The sequence below is a fragment of the Bos taurus genome, chromosome 19 (genome assembly GCF_002263795.3).
Source record: "Bos taurus isolate L1 Dominette 01449 registration number 42190680 breed Hereford chromosome 19, ARS-UCD2.0, whole genome shotgun sequence".
NCBI lineage: Eukaryota > Metazoa > Chordata > Mammalia > Artiodactyla > Bovidae > Bos > Bos taurus.
Window position 1 is genome coordinate 46,782,423 of NC_037346.1, and position 12,903 is coordinate 46,795,325.

At 37.4% G+C, this 12,903-nt stretch overlaps 1 protein-coding gene across 1 annotated transcript in view; it reads left to right on the forward strand.

Moving 5' to 3' along the window:
• The window catches only part of EFCAB3 (EF-hand calcium binding domain 3), a 147,495-nt gene that overhangs the window by 67,043 nt on the left and 67,549 nt on the right, over nt 1–12,903 (forward strand). The window contains exons 25-27 of the mRNA XM_024980197.2: nt 1,550–1,654; nt 2,351–2,404; nt 7,917–8,021. Coding sequence (XP_024835965.2) covers nt 1,550–1,654; nt 2,351–2,404; nt 7,917–8,021 — 264 coding nt within the window. The remainder of the gene's footprint in view (nt 1–1,549; nt 1,655–2,350; nt 2,405–7,916; nt 8,022–12,903) is intronic.

Below are 12,903 nucleotides of genomic sequence, written 5' to 3' on the forward strand. Positions count from 1 at the left end.
CCAGAATAAGAAGCAGCAAAGTTCCAACGGTCTATCTCTGGGAGACAGTCATACTATCTCTGGGTCATGTTAATTACTTCCCAAATTTAGTTACAGCCCCATATGAACATTGTTATTTAGAGACTAAGCTGTAAAGTTAGCCTATAATAAAATTTGTATTTTAATTTAAAAGGGGGAAAACAGAAGAACATACATACATAGCTAAATAGATAGGTAGACTCATACACACTGTTTTCTGGCCCTATTTTTTGCTATTAAAAAATCAACTATAAATCTTCAATGCTTTTTGATAGTCTCTTTTTCTCTTGTAACTCTTAAGAGTATCTCTATCTTTGAAGTTCTCATTATCATGTGGCCAAGTGTAGACTTCTTTAATTTTTCCTGCTTGGAACTTCTGATTGCTGAAACTGAACATTTATGCCTTTCATCAAGTCTGAAAACCCTCAGTCCTTATGTTTCAGTATTACCTCACCCCTCTTTTCTCCTTTTTCACTTTTGGAAATTCCTATTATATAGGGGAGATCAGCCCTGGGATTTCTTTGGAAGGAATGATGCTAAAGCTGAGACTCCAGTACTTTGGCCACCTCATGCGAAGAGTTGACTCATTGGAAAAGACTCTGATGCTGGGAGGGATTGGGGGCAGAAGGAGAAGGGGACGACAGAGGATGAGATGGCCGGATGGCATCACTGACTCAATGGATGTGAGTCTGAGTGAACCCTGGGAGTTGGTGATGGACAGGGAGGCCTGGTGTGCTGCGATTCATGGGGTCGCAAAGAGTCAGACACGACTGAGCAACTGAACTGATTATATATGTTAAGTCACTTCAGTCGCATCCGACTCTGTGCGACCCCACAGATAGCAGTCCATCAGGCTCCGCTGTCCCTGGGATTTTCCAGGCAAGAACACTGGAGTGGGTTGCCATTTCCTTCTCCAATGCATGAAAGTGAAAAGTGAAAGTGAAGCCACTCAGTCGTGTCTGACTAGTAGCGACCCCATGGACTGCAGCCTACCAAGCTCCTCCATCCATGAGATTCTCCAGGCAAGAGTACTTGAGTGGCTTGCCATTGCCTTCTCTGACCTTCTTATTTGGTTTTTCATATCTTTTTTTCAACTTGCAATGCATTAATAATTGTATAAATATAATTTTATTCAAGGTGGAAATTTTTATAAGTCAATTTTTGTTATCATTATTAAAACTAATTCTATACTTTAGGCAACAGAAGAAAGGAAAGATGAAGAAGAGGAAGGCCTAGAGGAGGGGACAGAGAAGGAAGAAGAGAAAAGATAAAATAACACCACTGTTATGTGATTTAATTGTTTACATTAGCTGTCAAACAGTATCTAAGTTACTGAGATTATACAATTCCTATTTTACTTTTTATGCATATTATTGTCTTATCATTATAAAAGTTTCTTTACTTAGGTTGAAAGAAAAATGTCTGACTCCCCTCCTTGATTCTGAAGAGCTGAACAAGCCTTCTTTGTACCTTACTCCTTCCCCTACAACTGATAAGGATGTTTAATATGTACACATTTCCTTTTCTAAAGGAGAGAAGATTCACACTGAGGACCTGAAAAATGTTCTTAAAAACATGGGAATAGAGATCACAAAAAAGGAACACAAGAAGCTTATAAAAACTCTGCCCGTTTCTGGTAAGCATTTAAGTGTGTTCTATATCATTGAAGTCTAAAAATGTATTCCTTCAACAAACATTTACTGAAGCTCTGTTTTGTACATAGCACTGTACTAAACTCTGCTGGGCAGGTACCTTGACTGTGGGGAGCACGTTTCCTCAAGTTCCTGCCCTCCTAAACAGAACTTCAGGGAAGGTTAGTTGTAGGGTTTTGTATAAGAAATTCTAACATTTGAAACATTTTATGTCAATTAAAAATATTGTTTAAAGATTCTATCTTAGCATTTTTTTGAAATCCTGTTCTTTTCACTTAGATTTTGGTTTAGGAAACTGGGACCTCTTTAGACAGAAGGCCCATAGAGGACACACATGTTCTTTCATCTCTTTAGGGGAAATCTAAAGTCTAAGCTGTAAGAGGAGAAAAGGGAAGGAGGATAGGAAAATGAAGAAAGAAAAATAAAGCCAAATTAGAGAGGAGAAATGGTAAAGAAAAAGCTACGTGTGATTCAGCCAAGTAGGATGTCACTAGCCGTGGTCTTCTATTCTGTCCAGTGGATAGATTCACTGCACTGAATTTTCTGAGTACTTTTTATTTCATTGAGAATAAACTTTGATAAATTTAAGTTTTCCCTTTCTGAAAGTAAATACTGATTCTTATGAATCATCAGAAACTCAATCATGCTTTTTGTTTTTGTTGTTGTTTGTTTGTTTACAGCTGATAAAAAGGTGTTTAAGAAAGAATTACTAAGGGGTGTGAAGTCTTTCAAAGGTGAGTGGAAAAAAGACATGTGTCCATGTGTGCCCAGTCATCACTATATCATTGAAAAATTATTTGTAAACATCATTTTTAAGACTATATCATCATGTTGTATTTACACATACACAATTTACTTGATTATTCTTTTCTCTTTTTAAAATTTATTTATTTTTTTATTGAAGGATAATTGCTTTACAGAATTTTTTTGTTTTCTGTCAAACCTGAACATGAATCAGCCATAGGTATACATATATCCCCTCCCTCCTGAGCCCCCCTCCCATCTCCCTCCCCATCCCACCCCTCCAGGTTGACACAGAACCCCTGTTTGAGTTTCCTGAGCCATCCCAGCGAATTCCCATTGGAATTTTACACATGGTGATGTAAGTTCCCATGTTACTCTCTATATACATCTCACCCTCTCCTCCTCTCTCCCCATGTCCATAAGTCTATTCTCTGCGTCTGTTTCTCCATTGCTGCCCTGTACATAAATTCTTCAGTACCATTTTTCTATATGCCATATATATGCATTAAAATATGATGTTTATCTTTCTCTTCCTCTTACTTCACTCTGTATAATAGGTTCTAGGTTCATCCACCTCATCAGAACTGACTCAGAGGTGTTCCTTTTTATGGCTGAGTAATATTCCATTGTGTATATGTACTGCAACTTCTTTACCCATTCATCTGTTGATGGACACCTAGGTTGCTTCCATGTTCTAGCTATTGTAATTAATGCTGCAATGAACAATGGGATACATGTCTTTTTCAATTTTGGTTTCCTCAGGGTATATGCCTAGGAGTGGGATTGCCAGGTTATATGGTGGTTTTATTCCTAGTTCTTTAAGGAATCTCCATACCGTCCACCATAGTGAATCAATTTACATTCCCACCAATAGTGCAAGAGCAATCCCTTTTCTCTACACCCTTTCCAGCATTTATTGTTTGTATACTTTTTGATGATAGCCATTCTGACCAGTGTAAGGTGATATCTCATTGTAGTTTTAATTTGCATTTCTCTAATAAGAGCAATGTTGAGCATCTTTTCATGTGTTTGTTAGCCATCTGTATGTCTTCCTTGGAGAAATGTCTGTTTAGGTCTTTTTCCCACTTTTTGATTGGGTTGTTTGTTTTTGTTTTTCTGGTATTGAGTTGTATGAGCTGCTTATATATTTTGGAAATTAATCCTTTGTCATTTGTTTCATTTGCTATTATTTTATCCCATTCTGAGGGTTGTCTTTTCACCTTGCTTATAGTTTCCTTTGCTGTGCAAAAGCTTTTAAGTTTAAACAGGTCCCACTTGTTTACTTTTGTTTTTATTTCCATTAATCTAGGAGGTGCATCATAGAGGATCTTGCTTTGATTTATGTCATTGAGTGTTCTGCCTATGTTTTCCTCTAAGAGTTTTATAGTTTCTGGTCTTACATTTAGGTCTTTAATCCATTTTGATTTTATATTTCTGTATGATGTTAAAAAGTGTTCTAATTTCATTCTTTTACATGTAGCTGTCCAGTTTTCCCAGCACCATTTATTGAAGAGGCTGTCTTTTCCTCATTGCATATTCTTGCCTCCTTTGTCAAAAATAAGGTATCCAGAGGTGTGTGGGTTTATTTCTGGGCTTTCTACCTTGTTCCATTGGTATATTTCTGTTTTTATGCCAGTACCATACTGTCTTGATGACTGTGGCTTTGTAATATACTCTGAAGTCAGGAAGTTTGATTCCTCCAGCTCCATTCTTCTTTCTCAGGACTGCTTTGGCTATTCAGGGTCTTTTGTGTTTCTGTATGAATTGTGAAATTTTTTGTTCTAGTTCTTTGAAAAATGTCATTGGTAATTTGATAAAGATCACATTGAGTCTGTAGATTGTATTTGGTAATATAGTCATTTTTACAATATTGACTCTTCTTACCCAGGAACATGGAATATCTCTCCATCTGTTTATGTTGTCTTTGATTTCTTTCATTAGTGTCTTATAATTTTCTGTGTACAGTTCTTTTGTCTCCTTAGTAAGTTTATTCCTAGATACTTAATTCTGTTTATTGCAATGGTGAATGGGATTGATTCCTTAATTTCTCTTTCTAATTTTTCATTGTTAGTATATAGAAATGCAAGTGATTTCTGTATATTGACTTTGTATCCTGCAACTTTGCTAAATTCACTGATTAGCTCTAGTAATTTTCTGATACGATCTTTAGGGTTTTCTATGTACAGTATCATGTCATCTACAAATGATGAGAGCTTTACTTCTTCTTTTCCAATCTGGATTCCTTTTATTTCTTTTTCTTCTCTGATTGCTATACTAGGACTTCCAGAACTATGTTGAATAATAGTGGTGAAAGTGGGCACACCTGTCTTGTTCCTGATCTTAGGGGGAATGTTTTCAGTTTTTAACCATTGAGAATAATGTTTGTTCTAGGTTTATCATATATGGCCTTTACTATGTTGAGGTAGGTTCCTTCTATGCCCATTCTTTGAAGAGTTTTGATCATTAATGGGTGCTGAATTTTGTCAAAGGCTTTTTCTGCATCTATTGAGATGATCATATGGTTTTTATCTTTCAATTGGTTAATATGGTGTATCACATTGATTGATTTGTGTATATTGAAGAATCCTTGCATCCCTGGAATAAACCCAACTTGATCATGGTGTGTGAGCTTTTTGATGTACTGCTGAATTCTGTTTGTTAAAATTTTGTTGAGGATTTTTGCATCTATGTTCATCAATGATAGTGGCCTATAGTTTTCTTTTTTTGTGTTGTCTTTGTCTGGTTTTGGTATCAGGGTGATGGTGGCCTCATAAAATGACTTTGGAAGTGTTCCTTCCTCTGAAATTTTTTGAAAGAGTTTTAGAAGGATAGGCATTAGCTCTTCTTGAAATGTTTGATAGAATTCTCATGTGAAGCCATCTGGTCCTGGGCTTTTGTTTTTTGGGAGATTTTTTGATCCCAGCTTCAATTTCAGTGCTTGTAATTGGGTTGTTTATAATTTCTATTTCTTCCTGGTTCAGTCTTGGAAGATTGAACTTTTCTAAGAATCTGTCCATTTTTTCCAGGTTATCCATTTTATTGCCATATAGTTGTTCATAATAGTCTCTTATAATCCTTTGTATTTCTGCATTGTCTGTTATAACTTCTCCTTTCTCATTTCTAATTTTGTTGATTTGATTCTTCTCTCTTTTTTTCTTGATGAGTCTAAAGGCTTGTCAATTTCATTTATCTTCTCGAAGAACCAGCTTTTAGTTTTCTTAATCTTTACTATTGTTTCTTTCACTTCTTTTTCATTTATTTCTGCTTGGATCTTTATGATTTCTTTCCTTCTACTAATTTTGGAGGTTTTTTGTTCTTCTTTTTCCAGTTGTTTTAGGTGAAGTTAGGTTGTCTATTAGATGTTTTTCTTGTTTCTTGAGGTAGGATTGTATTGCTGTAAACTTCCCTCTTAGAACTGCTTTTGCTGCATCCTGTAGATTTTGAGTTGCCATGTTTTCCTTGTCATTTGTTTCTAGAATTTTTTTTTCCTTTTGATTTCTTTAGTAACCTGTTGGCTATTTAGAAATGTGTTGTTTAATCTCCATGAGTTTCTGTTTCTTATAGTTTTTTTCTAGTAATTGGTATCTAGTCTCATAGTGCTGTGGTCAGAAAAGATGCTTGATATGATTTCAGTTTTCTTAAACTTACTGAGGTTTGATTTGTGACCCAAGATGTGGTCTATCCTGGAGAATGTTTCATGTGCACTTTGGAAGAAGGTGTATTCTTCTGCATTTGGATGGAATGTCCTGAAGATAAAAATGAGATCCATCTCATCTAATGTATCATTTAAGACTTGTGTTTCCTTATTACTTTTCTGTTTTGATGATCTGTCCATTGATGTGAGTGGGGTGTTAAAGTCTCCTACTATTATTGTGTTACTGTCAATTTCTCCTTTTATGTCTGTTAGTGTTTGTCTTATGTACTGAGGTGCTTCTCTGTTGGGTGCATAGGTATTTACAGTTGTTATGTCTTCCTCCTGGATTGATCCCTTGATCATTATGTAGTGTCCTTCCTTATCTCTTGTAGTCTTCTTTACTTTAAGGTCTTTTTTTTTCTGATATGAAGATTGCTACTCCAGCTTTCTTTTGCTTCCCATTTGCATGGAATAAGTTTTTCCATCCTCTCATATTCAGTCTATATGTGTCTTTAGGTCTGAAGTGGGTTTTCTGTAGACAGCATAGATATGGGTCTTGTTTCTGTATCCATTCAGCCAGCCTGTGTCTTTTGGTTGGAGCATTTAACCCATTTACATTTAAAGTAATTATTGATATATATGTTCCTATTGCCATTTTCTTAATTGTTTGTGGTTGATTTTGTAGATCTTTTTTCTTTTCTTGTATTTCTTGACTATGTAAGTCCCTTTAACATTTGCTGTAAAGCTGGTTTGATTTTTCTTTTCTTATTGAACATTTAGGTAGTCTGTAATGCTTTACTATTATGCATATGTGATCTTTATACATAAATATTTATTCAACTTTAAAATCATTTTTAGATAGAGCTTTCCAACTAGAATTACCAGGTCAAAGGATCTTAACTCTTTGGTGTATATAAATGAATAAGAGCACCCATTACTGTCATGTGTTGGCCACTATATACTGTTTCACATTTTTTGAGCCTTGTTAATTTCACAGATGAAAAATGGAGTATTTTATTTATTGGTGAAGTTGAAAATGGTTTATATCTTTCAGTCTTTTAATTATTTGTCTGGCATCTTGTCCACTATCCTATGGCATCTTTGCATTTTTCCTATTAATTTCAATGACTTCTTTATAAGGATATTAGCACATTGTCATGTCTATAGAAAATATTTTTCCATTTGGTTGTTTGCGTCTTTACTTTATTATGTTGTATTTTTTAACAACAGTTTTATTAAAATATAATTTATACACCTTGTAATTTAGCCATTTAAAATGTACAATTCAACACTTTTTAGTATAGTAACAGAGTTGTGCAACCGTCACTACAATTAATTTAGAACATTGTCATTACCAAAAAGAAACTGCACTAATTAGCAGTCACTCCCCATTCCCTATAACTCTCGCAGACCTAGGCAGCCACCAAATTACTTTCTGTCCACTATGTTGTACTTCAGTACACAGACATTTTTCATTTTTATGTGTTTATATCAGTCATTCCTTCTGTGATTTCTTCTTGTCATTTTGTATTTAGAAAGCCTGCCTCATTAACTAGTTTTTCTGTAGTATAAATTACATTAAGAAGCTAATTTATTGTTACTGTAGGAAGTTTCAGATCTTACTTTTTGACCAGAATGACATGATTTGGTTGTTGTCATTGTCTAATTTACCAGAGTTGCCAAACTCTTTCTTTACATTTTTCCCCCCAATATAAACTTCTCCCAGTTAGTTTTGGGATCATATTTTGTTTCTTATTCCACACAACTTGGTGTAAAGCTCTTTTGTGCTTTTATTTCTAGGTAAGTGTTAACAGTCTGAATTTTTCATTTCATGACATTCTTATCTATTTTCTCTTGTTTTTATTAAGGAGGCAAGGTTACTGTCAGTGACCTAAGTAATGTTCTACAAAACACTGGATTCAAACTTGAAGCAAAGGAAATCCAGGACTTGCAGACCCACCTACCAATTACTGGTGAGCCTTTAGGATGCCTTTATCTTGTAGATGATGACTCAGCTCACTCTGAAAGCAGTGAGGAAAGACGTGTTCAGAAGAGAAAACTGAAAGCAGAGATACAATGTAGAGGCTGTTGCTGAAGTTCAGATGACAGAGCCTTATAAAAATCCAGATAATAAGGGTCTTATTTAGGGAGCCACACTGGTAATATATTGGGAAGACTGATCTGATGTGGTAGGTGAAAGGGAGATAGAGAATAAAAGTGTGAATCAGAGGACTGTGGATCATGGGATTGCCTCAGAACAAAAAATGGGGTGGGGGGAAAGAGAACAGAGAGAAAATACCTTTTTAGGACATAATTGAAGTAATTACAGGAAAGTTAGATACACGGTTTCAGCCAATTGAGTAAGATAAGGAAGAAAGATAAAGGAAAGATAAAAAAGAATTAGGAAAAGATTATATAAAGATACATACATAAGAATATAGACTGACCTTTTTTTTTAAAATAGCATAACTGGAATGGAATCAGGGCTAAGATGAAAGGACTCAGACTGAAGAAAAGAAGGGGAGTAGTCTCTTCTTTCTTCACTGGAGAATCTTGCCTGGCATGGGGGCTGGTTTCAAGTTTCCTTTGTAATAGCATGGAACCCCAAGGACTAGAAAGAAGATCTTTTTCTAGAGCAAGATTTCATTGTTCAAGGATGAAAGTCATGAGTTTTAAACACATTTCTTTGTACCAACAATATGCCAGCATTGTGTTGTATTGCTTTATTTAACTTGACAACTGTTTATACTATTTCTGTGCAATGTATTTATTATTAATAGATACATTAACACCTTCAGTTCAGTTCAGTTCAGCTCAGTCGCTCAGTCGTGTCTGAATCTTTGCGACCCCGTGAATTGCAGCACGCCAGGCCTCCCTGTCCATCACCAACTCCCGGAATTCACTCAGACTCACGTCCATCGAGTCAGTAATGCCATCCAGCCATCTCATCCTCTGTCGTCCTATTCTCCTCCTACCCCCAATCCCTCCCAGCATCAGAGTCTTTTCCAATGAGTCAACTCTTCGCATGAGGTGGCCAAAGTACTGGAGTTTCAGCTTTAGCATCATTCCTTCCAAAGAAATCCCAGGGCTGATCTCCTTCAGAATGGACTGGTTGGATCTCCTTGCACTCCAAGGGACTCTCAAGAGTCTTCTCCAACACCACGGTACAAAAGCATCAATTCTTCGGCGCTCAGCCTTCTTCACAGTCCAACTCTCACATCCATACATGACCACTGGAAAAACCATAGCCTTGACTAGACGGACCTTTGTTGGCAAAGTAATGTCTCTGCTTTTCAATATGCTATCTAGGTTGGTCATAACTTTCCTTCCAAGGAGTAAGCGTCTTTTCATTTCATGGCTGCAGTCACCATCTGGAGTGATTTTTGAGCCCAGAAAAATAAAGTCTGACACTGTTTCCACTGTTTCCCCATCTATTTCCCATGAACTGATGGGACCAGATGCCATGATCTTCATTTTCTGAATGTTGAGCTTTAAGCCAACTTTTTAACTCTCCTCTTTCACTTTCACCAAGAGGATTTTTAGTTCCTCTTCACTTTCTGCCATAAGGGTGGTGTCATCTGCATATCTGAGGTTATTGATATTTCTCCTGGCAATCTTGATTCCAGCTTGTGCTTCATCCAGCCCAGCGTTTCTCATGATGTACTCTGCACATAAGTTAAATAAGCAGGGTGACAATATACAGCCTTGACATACTCCTTTGCCTATTTGGAACCAGTCTGTTGTTCCATGTCCAGTTCTAATAGTTGCTTCCTGACCTGCATACAAATTTCTCAGGAGGAAGGTCAGGTGGTCTGGTATTCCCATCTCTTTCAGAATTTTCCACAGTTTATTATGATCCACACAGTCAAAGGCTTTGGCATAGTCAATAAGGCAGAAATAGATGTTTTTCTGGAACTCTCTTGCTTTTTCGATGATCCAGCGGATGTTGGCAATTTGGTCTCTGGTTCCTCTGCCTCTTCTAAAACCAGCTTGAACATCAGGAAGTTCACGGTTCACATATTGCTGAAGCCTGGCTTGGAGAATTTTGAGCATTACTTTACTAGCATGTGAGATGAGTGCAATTGTGGGGTAGTTTGAGCATTCTGTGGCATTGCCTTTCTTTGGGGTTGGAATGAAAACTGACCTTTTCCAGTCCTGTGGCCACTGCTAACTTTTCCAAATTTGCTGGCATATTGAGTGCAGCACTTTCACAGCATCATCTTTCAGGATTTGGAATAGCTCAACTGGAATTCCATCACCTCCACTAGCTTTGTTCGTAGTGATGCTTTCTAAGGCCCACTTGACTTCACATTCCAGAATATCTGGCTCTAGGTCAGTAATCACACCTTTGTGATTATCTGGGTCATGAAGATCTTTTTTGTACAGTTTTTCTGTGTATTCTTGCCACCTCTTCTTAATATCTTCTGCTTCTGTTAGGTCCATACCATTTCTGTCCTTTATTGACCCCATCTTTGCATGAAATGTTCCCTTGGAATCTCTGATTTTCTTGAAGTGATCTCTAGTCTTTCCCATTCTGTTGTTTTCCTCTATTTCTTTGCACTGATCGCTGAGGAAGGCTTTCTTATCTCTTCTTGCTATTCTTTGGAACTCTGCATTCAGATGCTTATATCTTTCCTTTTCTCCTTTGCTTTTCGCTTCTCTTCTTTTCACAGCTATTTGTAAGGCCTCCCCAGACAGCCATTTTGCTTTTTTTGCATTTCTTTTCCATGAGGATGGTCTTGATCCCTGTCTCCTGTACAATGTCACGAACCTCAGTCCATAGTTCATCAGGCACTCTGTCTATCAGATCTAGGCCCTTAAATCTATTTCTCACTTCCACTATATAATCATAAGGGATTTGATTTAGGTCATACCTGAATGGTCTAGTGGTTTTCCCTACTTTCTTCAATTTAAGTCTGAATTTGGCAATAAGGAGTTCATGATCTGAGCCACAGTCAGCTCCTGGTCTTGTTTTTGCTGACTGTATAGAGCTTCTCCATCTTTGGCTGCAAAGAATATAATCAATCTGATTTTGGTGTTGACCATCTGGTGATGTCCATGTGTAGAGTCTTCCTCTTACTAGATATATATTTGTAGATATCTTCTCACATTCAGTAGGTTGCCTTCTCATTTTGTTGATGGTTCCTTTTTATGTACAAAAGCATTTTCAGTTCAGTTCAGTTCAGTCTCTCAGTCATGTCAGACTCTTTGTGACCCCATGAGTCACAGCACTCCAGGCCTCCCTGTCCATCACCAACTCCCGGAGTTCACCCAAACTCATGTACATCGAGTTGGTGATGCCATCCAGCCATCTCATCCTCTGTTGTCCCCTTCTCCTCCTGCCCCCAGTCCCTCACAGCTTCAGGGTCTTTGCCAATGAGTCAACTCTTTGCATGAAGTGGCCAAAGTATTGGAGTTTCAGCTTCAGCATCAGTCCTTCCAATGAACACCCAGGACTGGTCTCCTTTAGGATGGACTGGTTGGATCTCCTTGCAGTCCAAAGGACCCATAAGAGTCTTCTTCAGCACCACAGTTCAAAAGCATCAATTCTTCTATGCTCAGCTTTCTTCACAGTACAACTCTCACATCCATACATGACCACTGAAAAAACCATAGCCTTGACTATACGGACCTTTGTTGGCAAAATAATATCTCTGCTTTTCAATATGCTATCTAGGTTGGTCATAACTTTCCTTCCAAGGAGTAAGCGTCTTTTAATTTCATGGCTGCAGTCACCATCTGCAGTGATTTTGGAGCCCAAAAAAATGAAGTCTGACACTGTTTCCACTGTTTCCCCATCTATTTCCCATGAACTGATGGGACCAGATGCCATGATCTTCGTTTTCTGAATGTTGAGCTTTGAAACAACTTTTTCACTCTTCTCTTTCACTTTCATCAAGAGGCTCTTTAGTTCTTCACTTTCTGCCATAAGGGTGGTGTCATCTGCATATCTGAGGTTATTGATATTTCTCCTGGCAATCTTTATTCCAGCTTGTGCTTCTTCCAGCCCAGCATTTCTCATGATATACTCTGCATAGAAGTTAAGTAAGCAGGGTGACAATATACAGCCTTGATGTATTCCTTTTTCTATTTGGAACCAGTCTGTTGTTCCATGTCCAGTTCTAACAGTTGCTTCCTGACCTGCCTACAGGTTTCTCAAGAGGCAGGTCAGGTGATCTGGTATTCCCATCTCTTTCAGAATTTTCCACAGTTTATTGTGATCCACACAGTCAAGGCTTTGGCATAGTCAATAGTCATAGTCATTGTCATAGTCATAGTCAAAGCAGAAATAGATGTTTTTCTGGAACTCTTTTGCTTTTTCGATGATCCAGCAGATGTTGGCAATTTGGTCTCTGGTTCCTCTGCCTTTTCTAAAACCAGCTTGAACATCTGGAAGTTCATAGTTCACAGACTGCTGAAGCCTGGCTTGGAGAATTTTGAACATTACTTTACTAGTATGTGAGATGAATGCAATTGTACAGTAGTTTGAGCATTCTTCAGCATTGCCTTTCTTTGGGATTAGAATGAAAACTGACCTTTTCCAGTCCTGTGGCCACTACTGGGTTTTCCAAATTTGCTGGCATACTGAGTGCAGCACTTTCACAAGCATCATCTTTCAGGATTTGAAATAGCTCAACTGGAATTCCATCACCTCCACTAGCTTTGTTTGTAATGATGGTTCCTAAGGCCCACTTGACTTCATATTCCAGGATGTCTGGCTCTAGGTGAGTGATCACACCATCGTGATTATCTGGGTTGTGAAGATCTTTTTAATTTAGTATATTTTGTTTAGCTTTTTTTTTGTTGAAGCATTTTAGTTTAATGTAATTCTATTTGAATATTTTTGCTTTTGTT